This window comes from Bubalus bubalis, chromosome 13 (assembly GCF_019923935.1).
Source record: "Bubalus bubalis isolate 160015118507 breed Murrah chromosome 13, NDDB_SH_1, whole genome shotgun sequence".
Lineage (NCBI taxonomy): Eukaryota > Metazoa > Chordata > Mammalia > Artiodactyla > Bovidae > Bubalus > Bubalus bubalis.
This window is the reverse complement of record NC_059169.1, coordinates 53,759,151-53,781,856: the sequence shown is the minus strand read 5'-3', so window position 1 is coordinate 53,781,856 and position 22,706 is coordinate 53,759,151. Positions and strand designations below refer to the sequence as shown.

The window sequence follows — 22,706 nt, the reverse complement described above, 5'->3', positions numbered from 1 at the left end:
TTGGACCATAAAGAAAAGTGAGAACCAAAGAATTGATGCTTTTGAACAGTGGTGTTGGAGAAGACTCTTGAGAATCTCTTGGACTGCAAGGAGATCAAACCAGTCAATCCTAAAGAAATCAACACTGAATATTCACTGGAAGGACTGATGCTGAAGCTGAAGCTCCAATACTCTGGCCACCTGATGCGAAGAACTGACTCATTGGAAAAGACTCTGATGCTGGGAAAGATTGAAGACAGGAGGAGAAGTGGGCAACAGAGGATAAGATGTTGGGCATAAGTTTGAGCAAATTCCAGGAGATGGTGAAGGACAGGGAAGCCTGGCGTGCTGATGTCCATGGGGTCACAAAGAGTCAGACATGACTGAGTGACTGAACAACAGCATTCCATTGTGTATCCATTCATCTGTCTGTGGACATGGAGTTGTCCCATCTTTTGACCACTGTGAACAATGCTGCTGTGGAAATGGGGGTACAAATATCTGAGTCTCCACTTTTACCTTCACATGTAGGCCCAGAAGTGGGATCGCTGGCTCACGATAGTCTTGTTTTTAATCTTCTGAAAAAGCATCTGATGTTGGCCACACTGGCTACAGCTGTTAAGTCTGTTATGGCCAGTGGTGCTGGGGTTCATTGCTCCACGTTCTCACCGCACTTGGTTTCTCCTCTGCTCTTTCGCTGCTTAGGGCTGCACCGTGCTCTGCTTCACATTTCCTGCTGATGGGTGAAGCAGACCTCTGACTTTGAGTTGTTTTGAATGCTCATGGCTCACTCTCCATTGCTTTCCAGGAAGGAGATGAAGATGCTGGAGCTGTCGGGGTACCTGAAAGGCGAGCTGGGCGCCGAGGAGCAGCTGTCACTCATCAGTGGCTGCTCTGACCTGCGGGAGGCAGTAGAGGGCGCCCTGCACGTGCAGGTGAGTGGGGACACATCCTGGCCCGCTGAGGCCCACCCGGCTGGCAGGGCCTGTCCCCGGGGTCCTTGGGTCAAAGGCAGGGGAAGGCGTGGGGATCGTGAGCCCGCAGGTACAGATGGCGTTCACGTGACCGGAAACACTGTCTCGCCAACCCCCTCCTACCCCCTTCCTCCACTACCCCTTCCCCAGGATGGAGTTCTCTCTTGGGGGATTAGAATGTTGAGCAAAAAGAAGGTCTTCTGGACAGCTAACACTTGCCTATTTTTATCTAACTGGATGAGAGACTATGTTGTTGTTTGTTCTGAGATATAAGAGATCGCCTAAGAGAAACCCTTTAGTGTCTTGCAACATTTGCATTTACTTTTTCCAACGACTTCACTCAGAGAATCAGGCCGTCCCCACCGCTGAGGACACTCCAGGCCCAGTGGACTGGCAGCAGCTCGGTGCCCACACAGGCTCCAGCCTGCCAGGGCCTGAACGCAGCTACCGCCCCATGAAGACCCGGTGTCTCCCGGCTTCCAAAACATGACACTTAAGCTGCCCGGGGTTGACAGGGCCTTGCTCCCTGCCCCTCCTCACCCCGTGCCCCGCCACTGCTGGTGTCTCGTCTGGTCTGTGACGCTGGTTGAGCTGAGAACTGGGAGCAAAGCCAGGCCTGAGCGGGGCTCCTGGTGCAGAGGCCTCAGGCCCGACGCTCCTTCAGTCCACACGGTAGAATTCTTCCTCTTTTCCCACTCTTTCTACCGCATCCTGTGTCCCGCGCAGTGAAGGGTCCAGGGGTGGACGCCAACCTGGCCCTGAGCTCTGAGCCCCTCGTCCTGGCCCGCTGAGGCCTCCATTCCTGTTCTCGGTGGTTGTGGTCACCTCAGTTCAGTTCAGTTCAGTTGCTCAGTCATGTCCGACTCTTTGCAACCCTATGAATCGCAGCGCGCCAGGCCTCCCTGTCCATCACCAACTCCCAGAGTTCACTCAGACTCACGTCCATCGAGTCAGTGATGCCATCCAGCCATCTCATCCTCTGTCGTCCCCTTCTCCTCCTGCCCCCAATCCCTCCCAGCATCAGAGTCTTTTCCAATGAGTCAACTCTTCCCATGAGGTGGCCAAAGTACTGGAGTTTCAGCTTTAGCATGATTCCTTCTAAAGAAATCCCGGGGCTGATCTCCTTCAGAATGGACTGGTTGGATCTCCTTGCAGTCCAAGGGACTCTCAAGTGTCTTCTCCAACACCACAGTTCAAAAGCATCAATTCTTCGGCACTCAGCCTTCTTCACAGTCCAACTCTCACATCCATACGTGACCCTTATTCCAGGCCAGGCTCCATTGCTTCCAATGAGAACAGTAGGAAACCCCTTTGGGGATCAATTTGATACATGATATTTACATGATGGAAGTGAATGCTTACAATGACGTGTATGATGTGACCTGACAGGTGAGCATGTGACGTGTCACCACATGTTTCCCAGAACAGTGGTGTCCACTTGGGTCTGTCTCCACTAGAGTGACTTGGCTTCTTTTCTGAACAGTTTCCAGTGCCCTTTGCTTTTTCCTCTGAGATGTTTGCTGTACTTTGTAATCTGTTTGTGATGATGGCTGGAAAGTTTCATCTCCAGCCTCAAGTACTAATTGTCAAGCCTTCTGTTGTTTCTTTTCTTCCCTGAAGTGATATGGTATGATCCACGCAGTAACTGGCAGTGTTATTTTTCTAAAGCGATCTTTGTGTGTGTTTGTGTTAGTCTCTCAGTCGTGTCCAACTCTCGTTGACTCCAAGGACTGCAGCCCACCAGGCTCTTCCATCCATGGAATTCTCCAGGCAAGAACACCCGAGTGGGTTGCTATTTCCTTCTCCAAAAGCAGTCTTTATGAGGCTTATTATAAAATTTCCAGCACTAGCCATTGCAAGGGAAGCCCTGTGGCTTAGTGGTAAAGAATCCACCTGCCAATGCAGCAGACGTGGGTTTGAATCCCTGGGTCAGGATGATCCCCTGAAGGAGGAAATGGCAACCCACTCCAGTATTCTTGCCTGGAGAATTCCGTGGACAGAGGAGCCTGGATGGAGTCGAAAAGAGTGGGACATGACTAAGCAATTGGGCATGCACACATGCAGCTCTTGCAAAGTCATGCCCCAGGAATAATTAACATGTCTGTGTTAAATTTCTTTCTCTCCTGATCCCATTAAAAAAAAAAAAAAAAAAAAAGATTCTGGGTCTTCCCTGGTGGTCCAGTGGTTGGGACTCAGTGCTCCCATGGCCTGGAGCCCAGGTTTGATCCCTGGTCTGGGAACTAAGATCACAAATGCCACATGGGAAAAAAAAAAAAAAAGACCTTGAACCTAAAGAATCAAGGCTCAGGGCTGCAGTTGCTCTCCAGGGGCCTCACAGCACCTCCAGTCTTAGTGTTCAGAGACCTCCTGCTAGCTGCCTCCTCTGAGCGACTCTGTATGGCTGCCTCTTTCCCGTTTAAGGACAAATTCTCATCGTAGAAAAATTCACCTAGGCTTTTTGGAGACTTTTTTTGTTTATAAAAAGAAAACGATCGTTACTTTAGGGAATTGCCCAAAGGCAGGAGGAGAGCATGTGAATTAACACAAACACTTCTTTAATCACAAAGCTTCCAGTAGTGCAAGTTACTGAGCCCCGGGAATCACCGCCCTAGAAATGTGAGTGGTCGATTTGTCTTCCATCCAAGTCCCAGTGGGCGGGCGCCTGGGTCAGAAGGTTTCCTCTGCTGAAATGTGGGAGGGAGTGAGAATGGAACCTGAATTTCTAGCACTTAGTGCAATTTTGAAATCAAATCTGGCCTGGCAAGAAAATCTAGCATGCTAGAGAAATAAGTGTATTCTGAAAAGTTTCTAAAGCATTGACTGTTGCAGAGCATTAAGAGTCATTAGCTATGACACAGAGGCCTTATCTCATCTCTGCAACTTTTTACCTAAGATCCAGGTAGTTAGCTGGTAGGAGCCATGGGAATTTTGGTCATGGAATTGTGAGCTCTAAATGGACTTTCCTTATAATCAGCACAGACAACTCAGATGTGTTTTTCTATGTCAATGTGAGAATTTGCATCTGAACCTTTACCTCTAAAACTGGGAAAATGCTTAGTCATTTTGGTAAGGACTTTGAGATTGTTAGTAATTACAGGAAGCAGTGTTCGTAACAAATACTATGGTTTAAAATTTATACATTTGCAAGGTCAGCCTTTTTTGGTTTTCTTCCACTGAGACTCAGAGTGATCTTCCTTTTGGTGGGAGTAGGGGGAGAGGGGGGACGGCAGCACTGAGTGTGCCCAGGAGTGCACGTTGAATCCTGAATTTCATTTTTCCTGTTCCGTGTGTGTATTAATTTGTAAAATGGGATTATTATTCACATATAATAAAAGCCGGCAGTTTTAGTGTTCAGATCTGTGTGTTCCAACAAATGCATGTGGTCATGTCACCGCCCTCCCCAGCTTCAGAGCATTTCTGCCACCCCACAAAGTCCCCTCCTCCCACTTTGCGGTCTGGCCCAGGCCCGAAGCCGCTGGTCTGGTTTTGTGCCTGCAGCTTTGCCTTTTCTGTAATGTGGTACAATGTGGACTCACCAGGACTGCACGTGCTTTGTTAGATTTACACATAAACGTGTCCTGATTTAGATGCTACCGTAAATAGTACCTTCACAAATTTCAGCTTCTGCTTGTTCATTGCTAGCACATAGTAATATAGTTAAAAGTGGGTTGTTTGATTTATTTAAATTGGGAGGGTTTTCCATATATCTTTGTTATTGATTTTGAGTTTAAATCTGTTCTAGTCTCAAAACATACTTGACGTTATTTCAATTCTTTTATTTTGTTGAGGCATGTTTTATAACTCAGAATATAGTCTATTTTGGTGAATATTCCATATGCAGTTGAGAGAAATATATTTCGGAGTGAACTGTAATATGTAAATATGGGTAAAGTTGCTGGATAGTATTATCCAGGTCTTTTCCATCCTAACGGATTTTCTGTTACTTCTCTCCATCAATGAGAGAAAAGTATTGACATCTATAATTGTGGATTCATTTCTCAGTTCAAACCAGGCATATAGTTGGGTATTGAACTTCTGTCCCCTCTGACAGACCCTTTTAATTAGCATGTTTTGGTCCATTACATTTAGTGTAATTATCGATAGGGTTGGATTAAAATCAACTGTCTTGCTTGTTCTTTTCCATTTGTTCTGTTTGTTTTGTGTTCTTCCCCACCCTACTTTTCAGCTGGCTTATAGATGGAGCATTTCTTATCATTTCATTTATCTCCATGATTGTTCATTTATACCTCTTAGAAATATTTTTTTGGCGATTACCATAGGGTTTATGAAGTTTTTTCTAAATAGTCATGGTCTACCTTCATGTGTTGGGTAAGAACCTTATAGCAGCACACTCCTAGCACCTTTCCGCTTTTCTGCTGTTGTCACAGGTTTTCCTTTTACATATCCTGTCTCAGCACATAACAGCTGCTGCCTTTTCTTTGTACAGTCAACTAACATTTAGGGCAATTAAAATTAAACTTTATATTTATCTGCATTTTCACCATTCCAGCATTCTTCATTTCTTTGTGTAAATTCAATTTCTCCTGAATTTTTTTCAATTTTGTTTATATTTATTATTATTACTTATTTATTATTTTTTGGCACAGCAAGCAGCATGCAGGATCTTAGTTCCTGACCAGGGATGAAACACGTGTCCCCTGAAAATTTCAAAAGTGGTACACACACACACACACACACACAAATGGCTTATACTCGTAGGGGAAAGAAAAGAAGCATAAAGACATTATGAAGTAAAAAGTGAAATCCCTCTTCCTTCATCTTCCAACCTCTGGGGGTGAATATTGTGTCGAGAGTCTGAAGTTTATTTATCCAGATTTCTACAACTCTTGTTATCATATATTACAGACTTAACATTTTAATAACATGAATCCTATAATGGTGTAATGCTTTTGACTTGATTTTTGCAGTTAGTAATATATTATGACTTTTTCCCCCATGTCCTTACATACTGATCTACCTATTAGCGTGTTTTTTATAGGTTGGGAAATCATTTACTTGTACACTATCCAATTATTAACTAAATAATGTATTTTTAACCATTGATGTTGACCATTAATGTTTAGAAATAAAACAGTTTAACACATTGAAATAATCTTTGTGGTTTGAAGACTACCTTACCTCAGCAATCCCACTACTGGGCATATACCATGAGGAAACCATAATTGAAAAAGATACATGTACCCCAATGTTCATTGCAGCACTATTTACTATAGCCAGGACATGGATGCAACCTAGATGTCCATCAACAGATGAAAAGATAAAGAAGTTGTGGTACATATATAAAATGAAATATTTCTCAGCCATAAAAAGAAGCACACTTGAGTCAATTCTAGTGAGATGGATGAACCTGGAGCCTGTTATACAGAGTGAAGTAAGTCAGAAAGAGAAGAACAAATATCACGTATTAGGACATATATCTGGAATTTAGAAAAATGTACAATTTGCAGGGCAGGAATAGAGACATAGACAGAGAACAGACTTTGGACGCAGCAGAGGAAGGAGAAGGTCAAATGAATTGAGAGAGTAGCATTGATACATTTACGTTCAGTTCAGTTCAGTTCAGTCACTCAGTCGTGTCCGACTCTCTGTGACCCCATGAATCGCAGCACGCCAGGCCTCCCTGTCCATCACCAACTCCTGGAGTTCACTCAGACACATGTCCATTGAGTCAGTGATGCCATCCAGCCATCTCATCCTCTGTCGTCCCCTTCTCCTCCTGCCCCCAATCCCTCCCAGCATCAGAGTCTTTTCCAATGAGTCAACTCTTCCCATGAGGTGGCCAAAGTACTGGAGTTTCAGCTTTAGCATGATTCCTTCTAAAGAAATCCCAGGGCTGATCTCCTTCAGAATGGACTGGTTGGATCTCCTTGCAGTCCAAGGGACTCTCAAGAGTCTTCTCCAACACCACAGTTCAAAAGCATCAATTCTTTGGCGCTCAGCCTTCTTCACAGTCCAACTCTCACATCCATACATGACCACTGGAAAAACCATAGCCTTGGCTAGCTGGACCTTTGTTGACAAAGTAATGTCTCTGCTTTTCAATATGCTGTCTAGGTCGGTCATAACTTTCCTTCCAAGGAGTAAGCATCTTTTAATTTCATGGCTGCAGTCACCATCTGCAGTGATTTTGGAGCCTAGAAAAATAAAGTCTGACACTGTTTCTGTAAAATAGCTAGCTAGTGGGAAGTTGCTATATAACACAGGGAGCTCAACACAGATCTCTGTGACCATCTAGAGGGGTAGGATGGGGTTAGGGAGTAGAGGGGAGGTTCAAGAGGGAGGGGCCACATATTAATTATACTTATGGCTGATTCACCTTGTATGGCAGAAGCCAGTACACTATTGTAAAACAATTATCCTCCAATTAAAAAATATTATAAATTAAAAAAAAAAATAAGACATTATACATAGTATTTCGGCCTCTGAAAGTTTGTGTGCTAATAAAGCCTACTCTAAAGTGCGTGTGTGCTCAGTCATGTCCAACTCTGCGACCACATGGACTGTAGCCCACCAGGCTTCTCCATCCAAGGGATTTTCTGGTCAAGAATACTGGAGTGGGTCGCATTTTCCTTCTCCGTTACTCTAATATATAGTCCACAAATTTAAAAAATAAATAAAGACCAGATATTAAATGTTTCAGGCTTTGAGAGCTGAGTACAGCCTCTTGCATATTTTACAGCCCTTCAGAAGTCTAAAAGCCGTTCTTGGCTGGGGGCCTTAGACTGTTTGGCCTGGATCCCAGACTGCTGGTCCTGCCCCAGTTTGTTGAGATGCTTTCCTCCCCACGACTTAGGGAAAGGAGTCCTCCATTAGCGCATCTAGCCTGTGGGCCTTTCCGGGCTCTTCCTCCGGGGCGCGTCTCCGCGGCAGTTTCCGGGTCTGCATTTGCCGCGCGCTCTCTTGCTCCCCCTGGCGTCCGTGTGCTGCAACTGCAGGATCACCGAGCGCGACTGAGTCCCATCCGCGTGGGGTCAGGGAGAGGGAAACCAGCACCTCGCACCCCGGAGGCAGGCCGGTGGATGTGCAGCTCCTCCCGGGGAGAGGATGTGGGCTGGGCTTTCCCTCCTGGCCCTGGCAGGGCTGGCTTAGGGGAGGAGCTCGTGGATGACACCCACCTTCACGCAGTCATTCTTGTCTGTGCGACCGCCTGGCCCCGCCACCTCCTGGGCTGTGGCCCCAGGTGAGCCCGTCTGTCCATGTCCATCTCCTGCTTTCTCTGCAAGGCCCCTGCGCAGGTGGGATTCGGTCAATCAAAATCAACGTGATCATTCTCAGTGTTTTTACAAATGACACCTGGTTGATGATCACTGTGTATCATTCTTCTGTATTTTGAGTTGTGTTTTTAAGGTCAGGTTCATTGAAAATGGCGGAGAAGGCAATGGCACCCCACTCCAGTACTCTTGCCTGGAAAATCCCATGGATGGAGGACCCTGGTAGGCTGCAGTCCATGGGGTCACTAAGAGTCGGACTCGACTGAGCGATTTCACTTTAACTTTCATTTTCATGCATTGGAGGAGGAAATGGCAACCCACTCCAGTGTTCTTGCCTGGAGAATCCCAGGGATGGGGGAGCCTGGTGGGCTGCCATCTATGGTGGTCGCACAGAGTCAGACACGACTGAAGCGACTTAGCAGTAGCAGTCATTGAAAATGGAACCTCGAGGTTTAGACCCCTGTCTGGCCCTTGGTGGCTTGTTGCTGGTCTTGTGAGTTCCCCTCACCCTTGTAAGTGTGGCCAATTAAGACAGAGGATTTCAGGATCACCAGTGTGGGGTACATTGATCTCCAGTGTGGGTTACATTAATCTCCAGTGTGGCGTACATTGATCTTTAAGATGCTTATTAAATTGATAAATGAAAACAGGTATTTCACTAGCCAAATTTGTAGCAACAAACATGTCCTTGTCCCAACACTGACATTTGTAATTTGGTTCTAAAGTTACTATGAAACTGAATGAGCAACCCTGCTGCTGCTGCTGCTAAGTCGCTTGGTTGTGTCCGACTCTGTGCGACCCCATGGACTGCAGCCTACCAGGCTCCTCCGTCCATGGGATTTTCCAGGCAAGAGTACTGGAGTGGGGTGTCATTGCCTTCTCCATGAGCAACCCTACTTCCCCCTAAACTTTACAAAATAGAAGGTCAGATCTCTCTTTAAAAAAAAGCACAGTACCACTCTTTTGGAAAGAAGGGGTGACATTGTAACAAATCCTGGAATGGTGACAAAACATTGATTGTATATAATATAAATATAGATAGAAATCTAGATATCTCTGTGTATCTAAACCTTTCTTCCTATAGTTAGGAACTTAACTATCCCTTATGCCTTAGGAGTTGCAGGTTGCTAAATTAATGCTCAAAGTCAAAATAAGCAAGTGTCTAATATAAACATTTTTATTTTATGAAATCTATTAATGGAATGTATAGATACCAACCAAGGAAATTATTTTTAATCTTATTGTTCAGTTGAAAACGTGGTAAGTCCATTTAAAAGTAGCCATAGCATGCATATTTAGTGCTTGGGATGTGAGAGTGGGACCATAAAGAAGGCTTAGTGCGTAGGAACTGATGTTTTTGAACTGTGCTATTGAAGAAGACTTTTGAGAGTTCCCTGGACTGCAAGGAAATGAAAACCAGTCAATCCTAAAGGAAATTAACCCTGAATATTCAGTGAAGAACTGTTGCTGAGGCTCCAATAATCTGACCACCTGATGGGAAGAGCCAACTCATTAGAAAAGACCCTGATGCTGGAAAGGATTGAAGGCAAAAGGAGAAGCGGGCAGCAAAGGATGAGATGGTTAGATAGCATAACTGACTCAATGGACATAAGTTTGAGCAAACTCCAGGGGATGGTAAAGGACAGGGAAGGCTAGCGTGCTGCAGTCCATGGGGTTGCAAAGAATTGGACATGACTTAGCAACTGAACAACAACAATAAATAGTAAATACTTTTGCAATCGTAATATTATTTTCCCTTTTTGCTCTTGGTGGTGGGTGGTCATTGTTTACCAAGAACCTTAGGTATCATACAGCCCATCATGAAGTCCTGCCTTTTTAAGAGATATATTTTAAGGCATATGAGGAATCTGGGAATTTAATATTAATAAAAACCACCTGGGGCAAAACTCCATGCTAGTGAAAGTTCGAGGGCCCTGTGTCCCGCAGCAAGAGCCATGGAGGCCTGGGGTGGTGTTTGTTTTCCTGCCAGCTCTCTGGCTCTGGCTGTTCCTGGTGGCACAGGCACCCGGGGTTCAGATCTGCTTGCTCTGAGCCACCCTGATGTTTATTTTCATTTGAAAGTCAATATTCCAAGACTTGCTGCCTAGCTTATCTGTTTGAACAATTGGGGGAAAACACAGGGAGGTTTCTTGCAAGTTGGTGACTGTCCCCTTTTAGGATTGGGTTCAGACCAGCTGCCCAGGGGAGAGCTGCCTGCCTGACACACGGAAGCCTGGTCACCAGCACAGCCCTGATGGATGGTGTGTGTTGGGCATGGAGGCGTTCCTGGAGGAGGCGCTTTCACACTAACTTGAACCCTTTAAGGACCACCTTGTTCCAGGTGGTCCTCTTGTTCTTTCCTGAAGTGACCCTCGGAAGGCTCGGTTTGGCTCTGGCAATGTGCACCAGTGACCGTTACTTCCATGAGTGTGGTTCCACACCACGATCCCACATAAAGCCAGCTGTTAACAGCTGAAAATGCTGAAAAATATGAAACACATGTTGTCCTTGCCTTAAAACTCCAACTGGTTTCTGTCCTGAAACAGAATGGCTCTCCGAAGCGGTGGTTGAGATCCAGCTGCTGTTCCTTATAGATTCAGGGCCCACACCCACACTTTCCTGGGTGTAGGCTGATGTTTTTATTAACTGTCTGCTGCCTCCCTAACCTCTAAGGAGGGAATCCCCTTCTTTAGAGATGAAGAGTTGGAAATGGATGTCCTTTATTAAGAGCATCGTGGTACAACGGAATTACCCTGTTACTTAGACCTAGTTAACCTGATACGTTTGGGGTACTTTCCTGAGACATTATTCCTGAAATGTTAGAATAGGTGAGAGTCATTATTTTAAAAATGAGAAATGAGAAACAAGTTATCTTGAGTCCTGCCACCCTCACAAAAGACCTGTTTTTCTTTTTATTTATTTATTTGGCTGTGTTGGGTCTTAACTGCGGCACTAGGGACTTTCTTTGCAGCTCACAGACCCCCTAGCCGCGGCTCACAGACCCCCTAGTCTCGGCGCAGGGACCCTCCCTAGTTGTGACTCACAGACCCCCAGTCGTGGCTCAAGGACCCCCTAGTTGAGGCGCAGGGACCCCTAGTTGAGGCGCACGGACCCACTAATTGAGTCGCGTGGACCCCCTAGTTGCAGCCCTTGGGCTTAGTTGCCCCTCGGCATGTGGGATCTTAATTCCCCGACCAGGTATCAAAGCCACATCCCCTGCATTGCAAGGCCAATTATTAGCCACTGGGTCTCCAGGGGAATCCCATGGTACTGATTTTGGTAATGTATTTTCTAGCCTATTTGGGGTAGATTTTTTTCATCACTGGCCTAAAGAAGACACAGAATATGGCAAACGCTATGGTCAGTCGTTGCCAACAGCGTCAAGCTGCAGCTGCCTTGGTGTCTCCCTGGTGCATTTTCTTTCGCATCCTTCGTCCGACCGTTCAGCTGGGACCAAGTGCGTGTGTCCTAGAGGCATGAGAGCTGTGCCTGGGGACGAAGGACGATTCTGGCTGGAAAGGACTCTCTGGAGGGAAAGCCCATTTTGTGTAATATTCTGGGGCCTGACTCTCATGCAGGGGAGAGGAGGAGAAGGTGCTCTGGAAGTCTCCTGGCTGGGTGAGATGGTTTGGGGCATGGAGTGTACACCTGTCTGCTCGAGTTGTCACCTGTCCTTGGTCAAGAAAAGGATGGGAAAGACTGGCGCCCTGGCAAGGCCACAGGGCACTTCTGCCTGTGAGAAGCTTACACCTTCCTTGGGAAGTAAGTGGGACTGGAAGTAAATTGAACACACAGCTCAGAGCGGGGAGGGACGAGGGGAGGGTGTGAACGACCTTGAGGACAGGGAGCTTCTGCAAGAGGAGGGGGGAGTCTTCCTATATGTCCTTCTTGAGTAAAATGAAGCACTGTGTGTCTTAAGGAAACTTCTGCTGCAATGACCAGAAAGTTGTAGAATGGGAGTCCATCTGTGGGGTGATCTGATTTTTCGGGGAGAAATGCTGGGAAAAGACACAAATGTCTTGGAGGTGGAGTTTTGTGAGGTTTGTCCTTTTACTTGGCCATATTTTCTAGATTTTCCACAATGAACATGTATTACTTCTGTGGTAATAAGCACACAGATCCCCTGGCCGGTGCTCTGGGAGCAGCTGAGCCTGTGGTGGTCAAGACCCGGACTTGGGAGACAGACAGATGCGGGGTCCACGGCCCGGCACATCTCTCCCTCGGTACACAACAAGTTTCAGCACATTCTCAGCTGTGCAGGAAACAGCTCTTTTCTAAGACATGGGTCATACACAAAATGATTATCCTGAGAATTAAACGAAAAGGTGTACAAAGCACATACCACATACCAGCTGCTGTTGAAATGCTCAGGAAATACCAGAGTTTCTTATGCCAACAGCTTAAGTTTTTTTATACCTAAGTTTGAGCTGTGCTGTTTTGGCTTTATTTCTGGCTATGAAGTATGCGTGAATGTACGTTTCCCGCAAGTATTAGAAGAATCATGTCTATGGCTTTGTGTGCTCAGTTGCTCAGTCGTGTCTGACTCTTTGTGACCCCCATGGACTAAAGCCCTGCAGGCTCCTCTGGTGGAGCCAGAGGAATGTCTGTGGAATACTCAAGTGGGTTGCTGTTTCCTCCTCCAGGGGATCTTCCTAACTCAGGGATCAAACCCACATGTCCAGCGTCTCCTGAAGTGGCAGCCTGTTGCTTTCAGTTCAGTTCAGTCGCTCAGTCGTGTCCGACTCTTTGCGACCCCATGAATTGCAGCACACCAGGCCTCCCTGTCCATCACCAACTCCTGGAGTTTACCCAAACTCATGTCCATCGAATCGGTGATGCCATCCAGCCATCTTATCCTCTGTTGTCCCCTTCTCCTCCTTCCCCCAATCCCTCCCAGCATCAGGGTCTTTTCCAATGAGTCAACTCTTCGCATGAGGTGTCAGTAGCTCCTCCGGGAGCTTGCCCAGGCCCAGGTGGGCTGCCCAACCAGGGCTTGTTCAGCCTCCAGCGCACTGAGAACCTTGGCATGGGGCAGTGGCTGGGCCTCCACAGAGCCGGCCGGTGACACCTGCCAGGCTTGCCGAGAGGGAAACAAGCGCTTAGTTATTATGTTAAATGGCCTGTGTGAGTGCGTGATGCATCTCAGCTCCTGCAGCTGCCAGGAAAAGGTTCCCACGTCTTCCTGGGAGGCCTGGCTGGGCCCCAGGACCCTCTGTGGTGCTCAGACGTGTCAGGGTTGATCTCGTTGCCGGTTTTCGGCAGCAGATGTGGTCATTGCTTGCTGTGTGGGTGCTAGAAGGGCATCCTAGATGCCCTAGACAGAGACCGTGTCTGTATCCTGATTCTCCAGACGTTTCCTGGTACCTCACTCACCCCCGGCACCTCCCGCCCCCAGGCTGCTCCTTGCCATCAGCACCTGATCCTGCTCCTTTGGACAGTTTGGGGTCCCGCTTTTGTTCTCTTTGCTTTAGATTCTGTCTAGTGGGCTGTTCTAAGCAGTATCCCCTCCACCCCCACCACCCCCCATGCAGTCACCCCCTGCTGCCCACAGGGTTGGGGTGGTTCACAGACCCTGCTCCCTGCTTCCCTCCCCTCCCAGCACCCTGAACTCTTGTTTCTTTAATAGTTTTGTTTGTTTGTTCTTTTAATGTGGTCCCCATCACATTTATTTTTGTTAAAAAAAATTTTTTTTTGTTTTTTTTGCTATACTGCATAGCATTTGGAATCTTAGTTCCCTGACCAGAAATCGAACCTGTGCCCCTGCCTTGGAAGTGAGAAGTCTTATCCACTGGACCGTGAGGGAAGTCCCTGTTTCTTTAATAGTTTTTTGTTTTTTTTTTAAGAGTGACATTCAACACATATTTTTAGTGTCTTTGAGAGATCCACACTGTGATTTTGGGCTGTAACTTCTGGCAGAATGGATGCTGGTGGCTCCTTGGTTAACAGGTGTCCTTGGGCCCAGAACTGCCTGCCCTGTGTGGTCGTGGTCGCCACAGGGCCAGCAAGACTTGAGCACTAGACAGGTGCTGCAAACTGACACAGGTGTAAAATCCCCACTGGATTTCAGTGACTTACTAAGGAAAGAAGAAAATAATGTAAAATATCTCAATAGTTTTTAACACTGATTACATATTAAAATGACAATATTTGGGTATATTGAGTTCTTGTTTTTTAGTCGCTCAGTCGTGTCCGACTCTCTGCGACACCATGGACCGAAGCACACCAGGCGTCCCTGTCCATCACCAACTCCCGGAGTTTATTCAAACTCGTGTCCGTTGAGTCAGTGATGCCATCCAACCATCTCATCCTCTGTCACCTCCTTCTCCTGCATCTTTCCCAGCATCAGGGTCTTTTCCAATGAGTTGGCTCTTTGCATCAGGTGGTCAAAGTATTGGAGCTTTGGTTTCAGCATCAGTCCTTCCAATGAATAAAATGACAATATTTTGATATATTGAGTTAAATAAAACTTATTGGTATAACTAAGTTCATCTGTTTCTTCCTGCTTTCTTAATGTGGCTACTAGAAAACAGCATTGCGTATGTGACTCATGTTGTGTTTCATTGGGTGGCTGGTCTAGAGCATGAAGTCTCCTTGGCCTTGCTTTATCAGTTAATTGTGGTCCCTGCTGTTCCCCTGGGTAGGGCCTGCCCTTTTGGTTACTGTTTAAAGGGAAATAACCACTTGTTTGGAGAAGGCAATGGCACCCCACTCCAGGACTCTTGCCTGGAAAATCCCATCTGGTGGGCTGCAGTCCATGGGGTCGCAAAGAGTCAGACACGACTGAGCGACTTCACTTTCACTTTTCACTTTCATGCATTGGAGAAGGAAATGGCAACCCACTTCAGTGTTCTTGCCTGGAGAATCCCAGACACAGGGGAGCCTGGTGGGCTGCCATCTAAGGGGTCACAAAGAGTTGGACACGACTGAAGCAACTTAGCAGTAGCAGCAGCAACCGCTTGTTTTACTCACCTCTGCGCATTTGATCAAGCCTCTGCCTGGAGCTGTGCGCTGTGATTCTGCTAGCACATTTGTCTTCAAACATCTGGGAATATTCTGAGTGAATTATCTGTGAATGTACTGTATGACACCATATCGACAATGCTGTTGATTGTAATATGTCTTCCAATGTGAGAAACACTAAGGAAAACAAATGCATCTTAGAAGGTGACCCACAATATTCTCTAACCCTTGACCTATTTGGTGTTTTGAGTTTCTTCCTTTAGTTAATTTGTAAATGGTAAATCAAAATGTTTTGTAATGTTTTGCAAAGACCTTTAGAATTACAGACTTCGTGTCAGTGAAGTGGAGGAGTCTGGCTTTGGAGGGGGGCTCCTTACCCAGACTCTCTGCCTCAGCCCCCTCCACTGTAAAATGAGGCGATCATGGAGCTGCTCCATTGTCATGAGAGCTCAGTGGTCATCTGTGAATTAAACAAGCTCCTTTTTATCAGCACCCAAGCAGCGCCTGGCTCAGAAGAAGTTGGCCAAGTGGGCTCACCCTTCAGCCCCTCGGTATCCCCATTTATGACCAGGGAACCAAACTGACCAAGGGTAAACATGCAGTCAGTGGTAGGTCAGTGTTTATCTTCTCGTATCAGATTGCGTTTCTGAGCCAGAAGTGTAAGATTTCTGGCTCAGTGATGCATTTTCCCTCACGATCCTGGAATTGGATGAATGTTGCATCTCATGTGAACTCTTTCCCACATCAGCTATTCTCAGAGTTAGAGAGACTGGGCAGGTGGGCGCTCAGACCCAGGAAGGACACCTGGAGTTGCCTGAACCTTCGGATTTTTCACATTAAGCAAGTTAGAAGTTGGAATTTTTATTTCTGATTTTAAAATCTTGGTTCAGGTTTTCTTTTTTCTTTTTAATATTTATTTTATTACTTATTTGACCACACTGGGTCTCAGTTGTAGCACGTGGGATCTTTTAGCTGTGGCATGCAAACTCAGTTGTGGCATGTGGGATCTAGTTCCCTGACCAGGGATCCAACCCAGACACTCTGCACTGGGAATGTGGAGTCTTTCCTAATCACATTGTGACCATGTGTGATCTCTGACCACAATCTGGTATATTAATTCTGTTTGACACTCCTGTTCCCTTTGAGAACTTTCATGAGTATTTTCTTCTTGACCACTTTCATTTTACTTCCTTCAGAGACGTTTCTCTCAGGCTGGTAGACATGTATAGAACCCTGTTGTTTCAATGGTGACTTAGCGAGTGTTAGAGTTTTATATCCAGTCTTCATTACAAAACACATTTTGGGTAGGAGGAGGAGGTCTAACAAAGGCTTAACATAGATGTAAAAATACTTAACAGAATATTAGCAAATCAGATCTAAAAATATACATCAGTTCAGTTCAGTTCAGTCGCTCAGTCATGTCTGACTCTTTGTGACCCCATGAATCGCAGCACGCCAGGCCTCCCTGTCGATCACCAACTCCCGGAGTTCACCCAGACTCACGTTCATTGAGTCAGTGATGCCATCCAGCCATCTCATCCTCTGTCATCCCCTATCGAAGTTATACAAGGCTGGTTCAATACTTGAAAACAAATTAATGTAAACCATTACAATGCACTGCTGTTATTTTTGCTTTGGATGTTCACTTATATTTTAGAGCAATTGAAAACAAAACATTTATTTTATCTTCATTTACTCCATTTCCAGTGTTCTTCATTTCTTTATATAGATCCAGTTTTCTCTCTGGTTTGTTTTTTTTCTTTCTGCCTGCAGACTTTCCCTTAAAATTTATTCCTATTCTTAGATTCACAGGTTGGCTTGGAATGAATTCCTAAACTTACTGTTTTTCTCAGAAAAGTTTTTGTTTCTTCATTTTTGAAAGATGTTTTTACTGACTGTAGAACTGTGAGTTGACAGGTATTTTTTCTTTTAGCACTTAAAAATGTCACTCCATTACTTTCCATCTTCTATGATCTCTCAAAAAGTCTTAATTTCATTCTTGTATATATTATGTGACTTTTTCTGACTGCCTTCAGTATTTCTTTGTCTGCTTTACTCAGCAGTTTGAACATAACATACCTCTTTATCCCCAAATCCACAACCATGGTTGTGGATTTGGGGGTAAAGAAGGGTATTTATCCTGCATTGTGTTCTCTCAGCTTCATGCTTGTGTAATTTGGGATTTTCTTTAGTTTTGGAATATTCTCAGCCATTATTTCCTGGAATGTTGTCTTCTGCCCCATTTCCTGTCTCTAGAAACGTTTGGATTTCAGTCACACATGTGTTAGATCATTTGATAATTTTCCTGCAAGTCCTGGATGCTCTGTATATGCTCCTCAATCTTTTTGCTCTTTGTTTTTCACTTTGGCTAATTTCCATTGACTGGTCTTCAGTTCACTGATTCTTTCCCAACTGTGTTGAGTCTACTGATGAGTCAGTCAAAGGCATTCTTCATCTCTCCTTTGTTTTTAATTTTTAGCATTCTCTTTGATATTGTCTTCCAGTTTCTATTTCTCTGCTGAAATCACCCATATGATGTTGTCCACATTTTTCACCCCACAGCCTTTAATATTTTTAATCACAGTTACTTAAAATTCAATGTCAGATTGTACCAGTGTCTGAATCATACCAGGATCTGGTCCTGTGATCCCTCTGTCTCTTGGGTGTGCACTTTTTTGTATGCCTCATAATTTTTTGTTTTTGAAATCTGGACATCTTGAGCAGGACAGCAGATTTACGCCTGGGATTTGACACGCCTTTCTTCCTGCAAGGCTTTTGTTGTAAGGATTTGAGTTGATCTAGTTAGGAGTTGGGCAAGTTTTAAGGTTTTCAAGTTCCTGTAGTCACCCTTGGTGCATACAAGTTTCACATCCTTAAGCAATACCTGTGTTTAGGGTGAGGACTGGCTGCCAGAGGGTTTTCTCCCTCAATATGTTCTCCACCCTCAGCTTTCAGTCTTCCCTTTGCAGTGCTCTCAGAGAGTCTCTTTCCATGTTCTTGCTCTGTCCCTTCCCAGAAGTGTTCTTTTCTCACTAGTTACTTAACACTTGCTGGCCTGGGAAGGGTCTTCTCTTGGGATTCTGATTAAGCCTTTGTCTCGTTCAGGCTTCCCTGGTGGCTCAGATGGCAAAGAATCTGCCTACAATGCAAGAGACCCAGTTTCGATCCCTGGGTTGGGAAGATCCCCTGGAGAAGAAAATGGCAACGCATTCTAGTATTCTTGCCTGGGAAATCCCTGAAAAGAGGAGCCGGGCGGGCTACCGGGTCGCAAAGAGTTGGACATGACTGAATGACTAACGCTAGCATTCATTCCTCTTCCTCCCCCAGGGATAAGGGTTTTTATTTCAGTTCCCTTCCCCCACCTAGAGTGAATTTTCAGTAATGGTAGGTTTTGTGCTTTTGTCTGCATCCACTTCAGCGAATTAAGATGTATTTATGTCACATGCTGAAGGAGTCAGATGATGGACCACAGTTTACCTGTATGTTAGAACTTTTCAACATTTCTACATGTTTTTTAAAAATCTATTAAAAAATTATTTCTTTTTATTTTTTATAATTTAATTAATTAATTAACTTTTGGGTGTGCCGAGTCATCACTTGCTGCATGGGCTTTTCTCCAGTTGCCCAAGTGGGGGCCACTCTCTAGTTTGGTGGGGGCCAAGTGCAGGGGCCTCTCATTGCGGTGGCTTCTCTGGTTGTGGAGCACAGGCCCTGGGCACAGGGGCTTCGGTAGTTGCAACGTGTGGGCTCACTAGTTGTGGCACACAGGCTTATTGCTGTAAAGCATGTGAGATCTTCCTGGACCAGGAATCGAACCTGTGTCTCCTGCATTGGCAGGCAGCCTCTTAGCCACCACCAGGGAAGTCCTAGAATATTTTAAATTATAATATTTTTTTCATGTCAAGCATTTTAACTTAATTGTAAATAAATGATTTCTTAAAAGGTATTAAAAAAATTGTTGGAATGAGATGGGGATAGACACACCATCAGGCCAGCAGTTGTCACCTGTGTCCCTTCTCTCACCTCCATCCCCTATGGTTACTTGAGGAAAGACCTCTGCTGGAAGCAGACCACAGCCACCCTGGTCACCTTGACACCCAATCCCCAGGACATTCCTCAGGGCAGCCTGCTCTGCTTTTTACTTTAGAAAAGTCTCTAATTGAGTATAGTTTATTCTAGATTACTATAGAACATTGTTTAGGATTTATAATATGCTTTAAAAGTATTTTGATTTTTAAGGAAAAATGTGAGGCTTTGGTTAGAGCACAGTGCAGTTTATTATCTGTGATATTGAAAACCTGTACTTTTCTTTAACACATGCTATTTGTTCTAGAGTAAGAAGATTTATGGGATTTTATTTTGTAATTATAACATCTACCTCTTGAGAAATCTAGTCATAGTAGTCTATTAATCTGATAGATTGTTAACAATTGTGCTCTTTCAAGAAATAGTGGGACTTCCCTAGTGGTGCAGTGGATAAGAATTAGCCTGCCAATGCAGGGAACACGGGTTCAGTTCCTGGTCCAGGAAGATTTCATATGCTGCAGAGCACCTAAGCCCATGAGCCACAGCTACTGAGTCCACCCTCTAGAACCCATGACTCGCAACCTCTGAAGCCCATGCGCCTAGAGCCCATGCTCTGCAACAAGAGAAGCCACCTCAGTGTGAAGCCTGTGCACTGCACCTAGAGAGTAGCCCCCACCTGATGCAACTAGAGGAAGCCCCCACAAAGCACAAAGACCTAGTGCAGCCAAAAATAAATAAATTGATAAATAATTTTTAGAAATAAAATAAAGAAATAGTTAATAATAATAAAAAAGAAATTGCTGATGATTAAACATATTTCCCAGTATTCAGGTATGGATGTGAGAGTTGGACCATAAAGAAAGCTGAGTGCCAAAGAATTGATGCTTTTGAACTGTGGTGTTGGAGAAGACTTTTGAGAGTCCCTTGGACTACAAGGAGATCAAACCAGTCCATCCTAAAGGAAATCAGTCCTGAATATTCACTGGAAAGACTGAGGCTGAAGCTCCAATACTTTGGCCACCTAATTCAAAGAACTGACTCATTGGAAAAGACCCTGATGCTGGGAAAGATTGAAGGCAGGAGGAGAAGGGGACGACAGAGGATGAGATGATTGGATGGCATCACTGACTCATTGGGCAGGAGTTGAGCAAGCTCCGGGAGTTGGTGATGGATAGGGAAGCATGGCGTGCTGCAGTCCATGGGATCGCAGAGTTGGACATGACTGAGTAACTGAACTGAACTGAAACATGTTGAAGCAAGAAAGTGCTGATGATTTAAGAGGTTGAAGCAAGAGATGTATTTAGTGCAAAGAGACAGAACTTGTGATGTAGATCACGTCCATCCTCAAGATGAGAATGGATTCCCTTCTGCCATGGTTACAGTAGGATTTTAGCTCAAATTTCCTTTCTTGCCATCTCTTGCCTGCTAAAATTGGCAAATAGAACTTCTTTGCATGTAAAATATCTTAAGCACCAAAGTCTTCTAGTTTAGTTTTTCTTTCTATCTGGAAAGAACATTGAAGACTGTTTCCAGATATTTCGCACTGATAAATGTAGATTTTTCTAGCAACAGGATGCCTATCTAAGATGCATGACTTGCCTTTAAAAAAAAATAAATGAAATTTCATTTTCCCCATGAAAGTATTTGTTTTGGAAGCTGCACAGGGTCGCACAGCGAGTGGATCATCTGCAGAAGTCAGTGCCCTCTCAACAAGTCCCGCCTTTGCCTGGGGATGGTCCAGAACCCCACCTCGTGGCCACGCCCCCTCCCCAAAACCACCCTGCAGGGTCTGAGTGCTGTCCTTGGTGAATTCTACTGATCTGTGTTTTAAGTCACTTCAGTCACGTCCAACTCTTTGTGAATAAAACACTAAAGTATATAAATTGTTTACTTTAAAAAATTATAAGTAAATGAAAGAGAACAACAAGTTAGACCTATAATAATACCATCATCCAGTGTCCTTTTAAGTCTTTTCTGCTGCTGCCGTGTAATCTTCTGATGTGCCGATAACAGTTGTGATACTTGGAAAGTTCCTTTCACTTTCCTTGTCCTCAGAATCTGAGCTAGTGGTTGTGTGTGAGATTATCACTTATTATAGATACATCTCTCCCACTTCAAAACAAACAAAACACAAATAATAGACATTGCTTAGAAAATGTCAGAGTTTAATGAAGCAAAGTCAAGCTAGTTACCTTCAGTAGTGAAAGAGAATTTTTGCTGACACTCGACGTCTAGTGGCTTTCCCTGGACAGGCCCTTGAAAGGCTCGGTGAGCCCCGAGGCACTCTCACCTACTGGGAGCGGGATGTATGTCTAGCTGTTTGCTGTCACTTCCTCCCAGCTGTCCATGGTCACCAAGCGAGAGCAGCCGCTCTCAGCTTCGCGACCCACCCAAGAGATGACCATCCCCAGTAACAGTCTGCAGACCCCGGTTCTCAGACAAGCAGTGAGCAACGGCGAGATGATGAACTCAAGGCTTGACATAGACAGAGGCGTCTTAACCCTGGCCCAGCACATGGAACACAAGTGGGTTAACAACGATGGCAACAATGAAACTTCAAGCAAATGCACTGTTAAAACCCTTACATAATTGTAGCAGGCTTGGATTTCCTCTGCTTCGAGTGTTCTTGCCTCTTTGATAATCAGACGATCTAAAGAAAGGCATAGAATTTCAGAGGAGAATCTGCAGGCCAGGCTTACAATGAGGCCATTCACAGGGCTCTTTCATTAGCCTGCACAGTATCGGCATCACGATTCATCTCTGGCTTCACTACAAGGCTCCATTTAAACCCAACCCAACTCGCAGACTTAACTGATCCAGGAATTACTCAATACAGCCCGCCAGCTACTGTAGCTTTTCCCCTTTGATAAGGGGTTTAACACAATGGGCTTCACAGTTCTTAAATGACTCCACTTTTTTCACCCTGTCTTTGAGATGTGGTGCTTATGTGACCTTTTGTTCTGAATAAAATTTCACGTGGTGTGACTATATTTTTTAAAACTACTAACAGACCCAATATTGACGCCTTACCCATGGAGGAAAGCTTTTAAAACCTTGTAGATGGTATAGAAATGAAATTCATGTCATAATATTTACCCAGCTAACTTCACTCTATTAGATTATTAGATATTATTAAACCTAAAATATTTTATTTTGGGGGTGATTTGATAAAGTTACAGGCAGTACTTCTGCATTTTGCGTCGACTTTTACAGGCTGCTGGTTGTCTTCTGGTTTGTGCAGTTTCTGCCTCCACAGTACTGATAGACGGACCAGGGCACCCTCAGAAAGTGCCTGGTGGGGAGGGCAGTGGGGAGCCTGATCTCAGAGTGGGAGACCATCAGGAATGAATGTATTTGGCCACAAACCATTGGGAGTGCGGTTGGCCCCCATTGCACCTGAGAACTGTGGGTCTCAGACTTCATTAAACACAAGTCATCAGAGTGACAGATAAGCATGCAGGTGCCTGGGCCCCATGCTGAGTCTGACTCAGTATGTCTGCAGTGGGGGCCTGAGGATTTGCATGGTTAACAAGCA

The 22,706-nt window shown here is 45.1% G+C and overlaps 1 protein-coding gene across 1 annotated transcript in view; it reads left to right on the top strand.

Annotated features, from left to right (window-relative positions):
• CRYL1 (crystallin lambda 1) overlaps positions 1–22,706 on the top strand; it is a 57,412-nt gene that overhangs the window by 17,156 nt on the left and 17,550 nt on the right. The window contains exon 3 of the mRNA XM_006073239.4: positions 788–914. Within this exon, the coding sequence (XP_006073301.1) occupies positions 788–914 (127 nt within the window). The remainder of the gene's footprint in view (positions 1–787; positions 915–22,706) is intronic.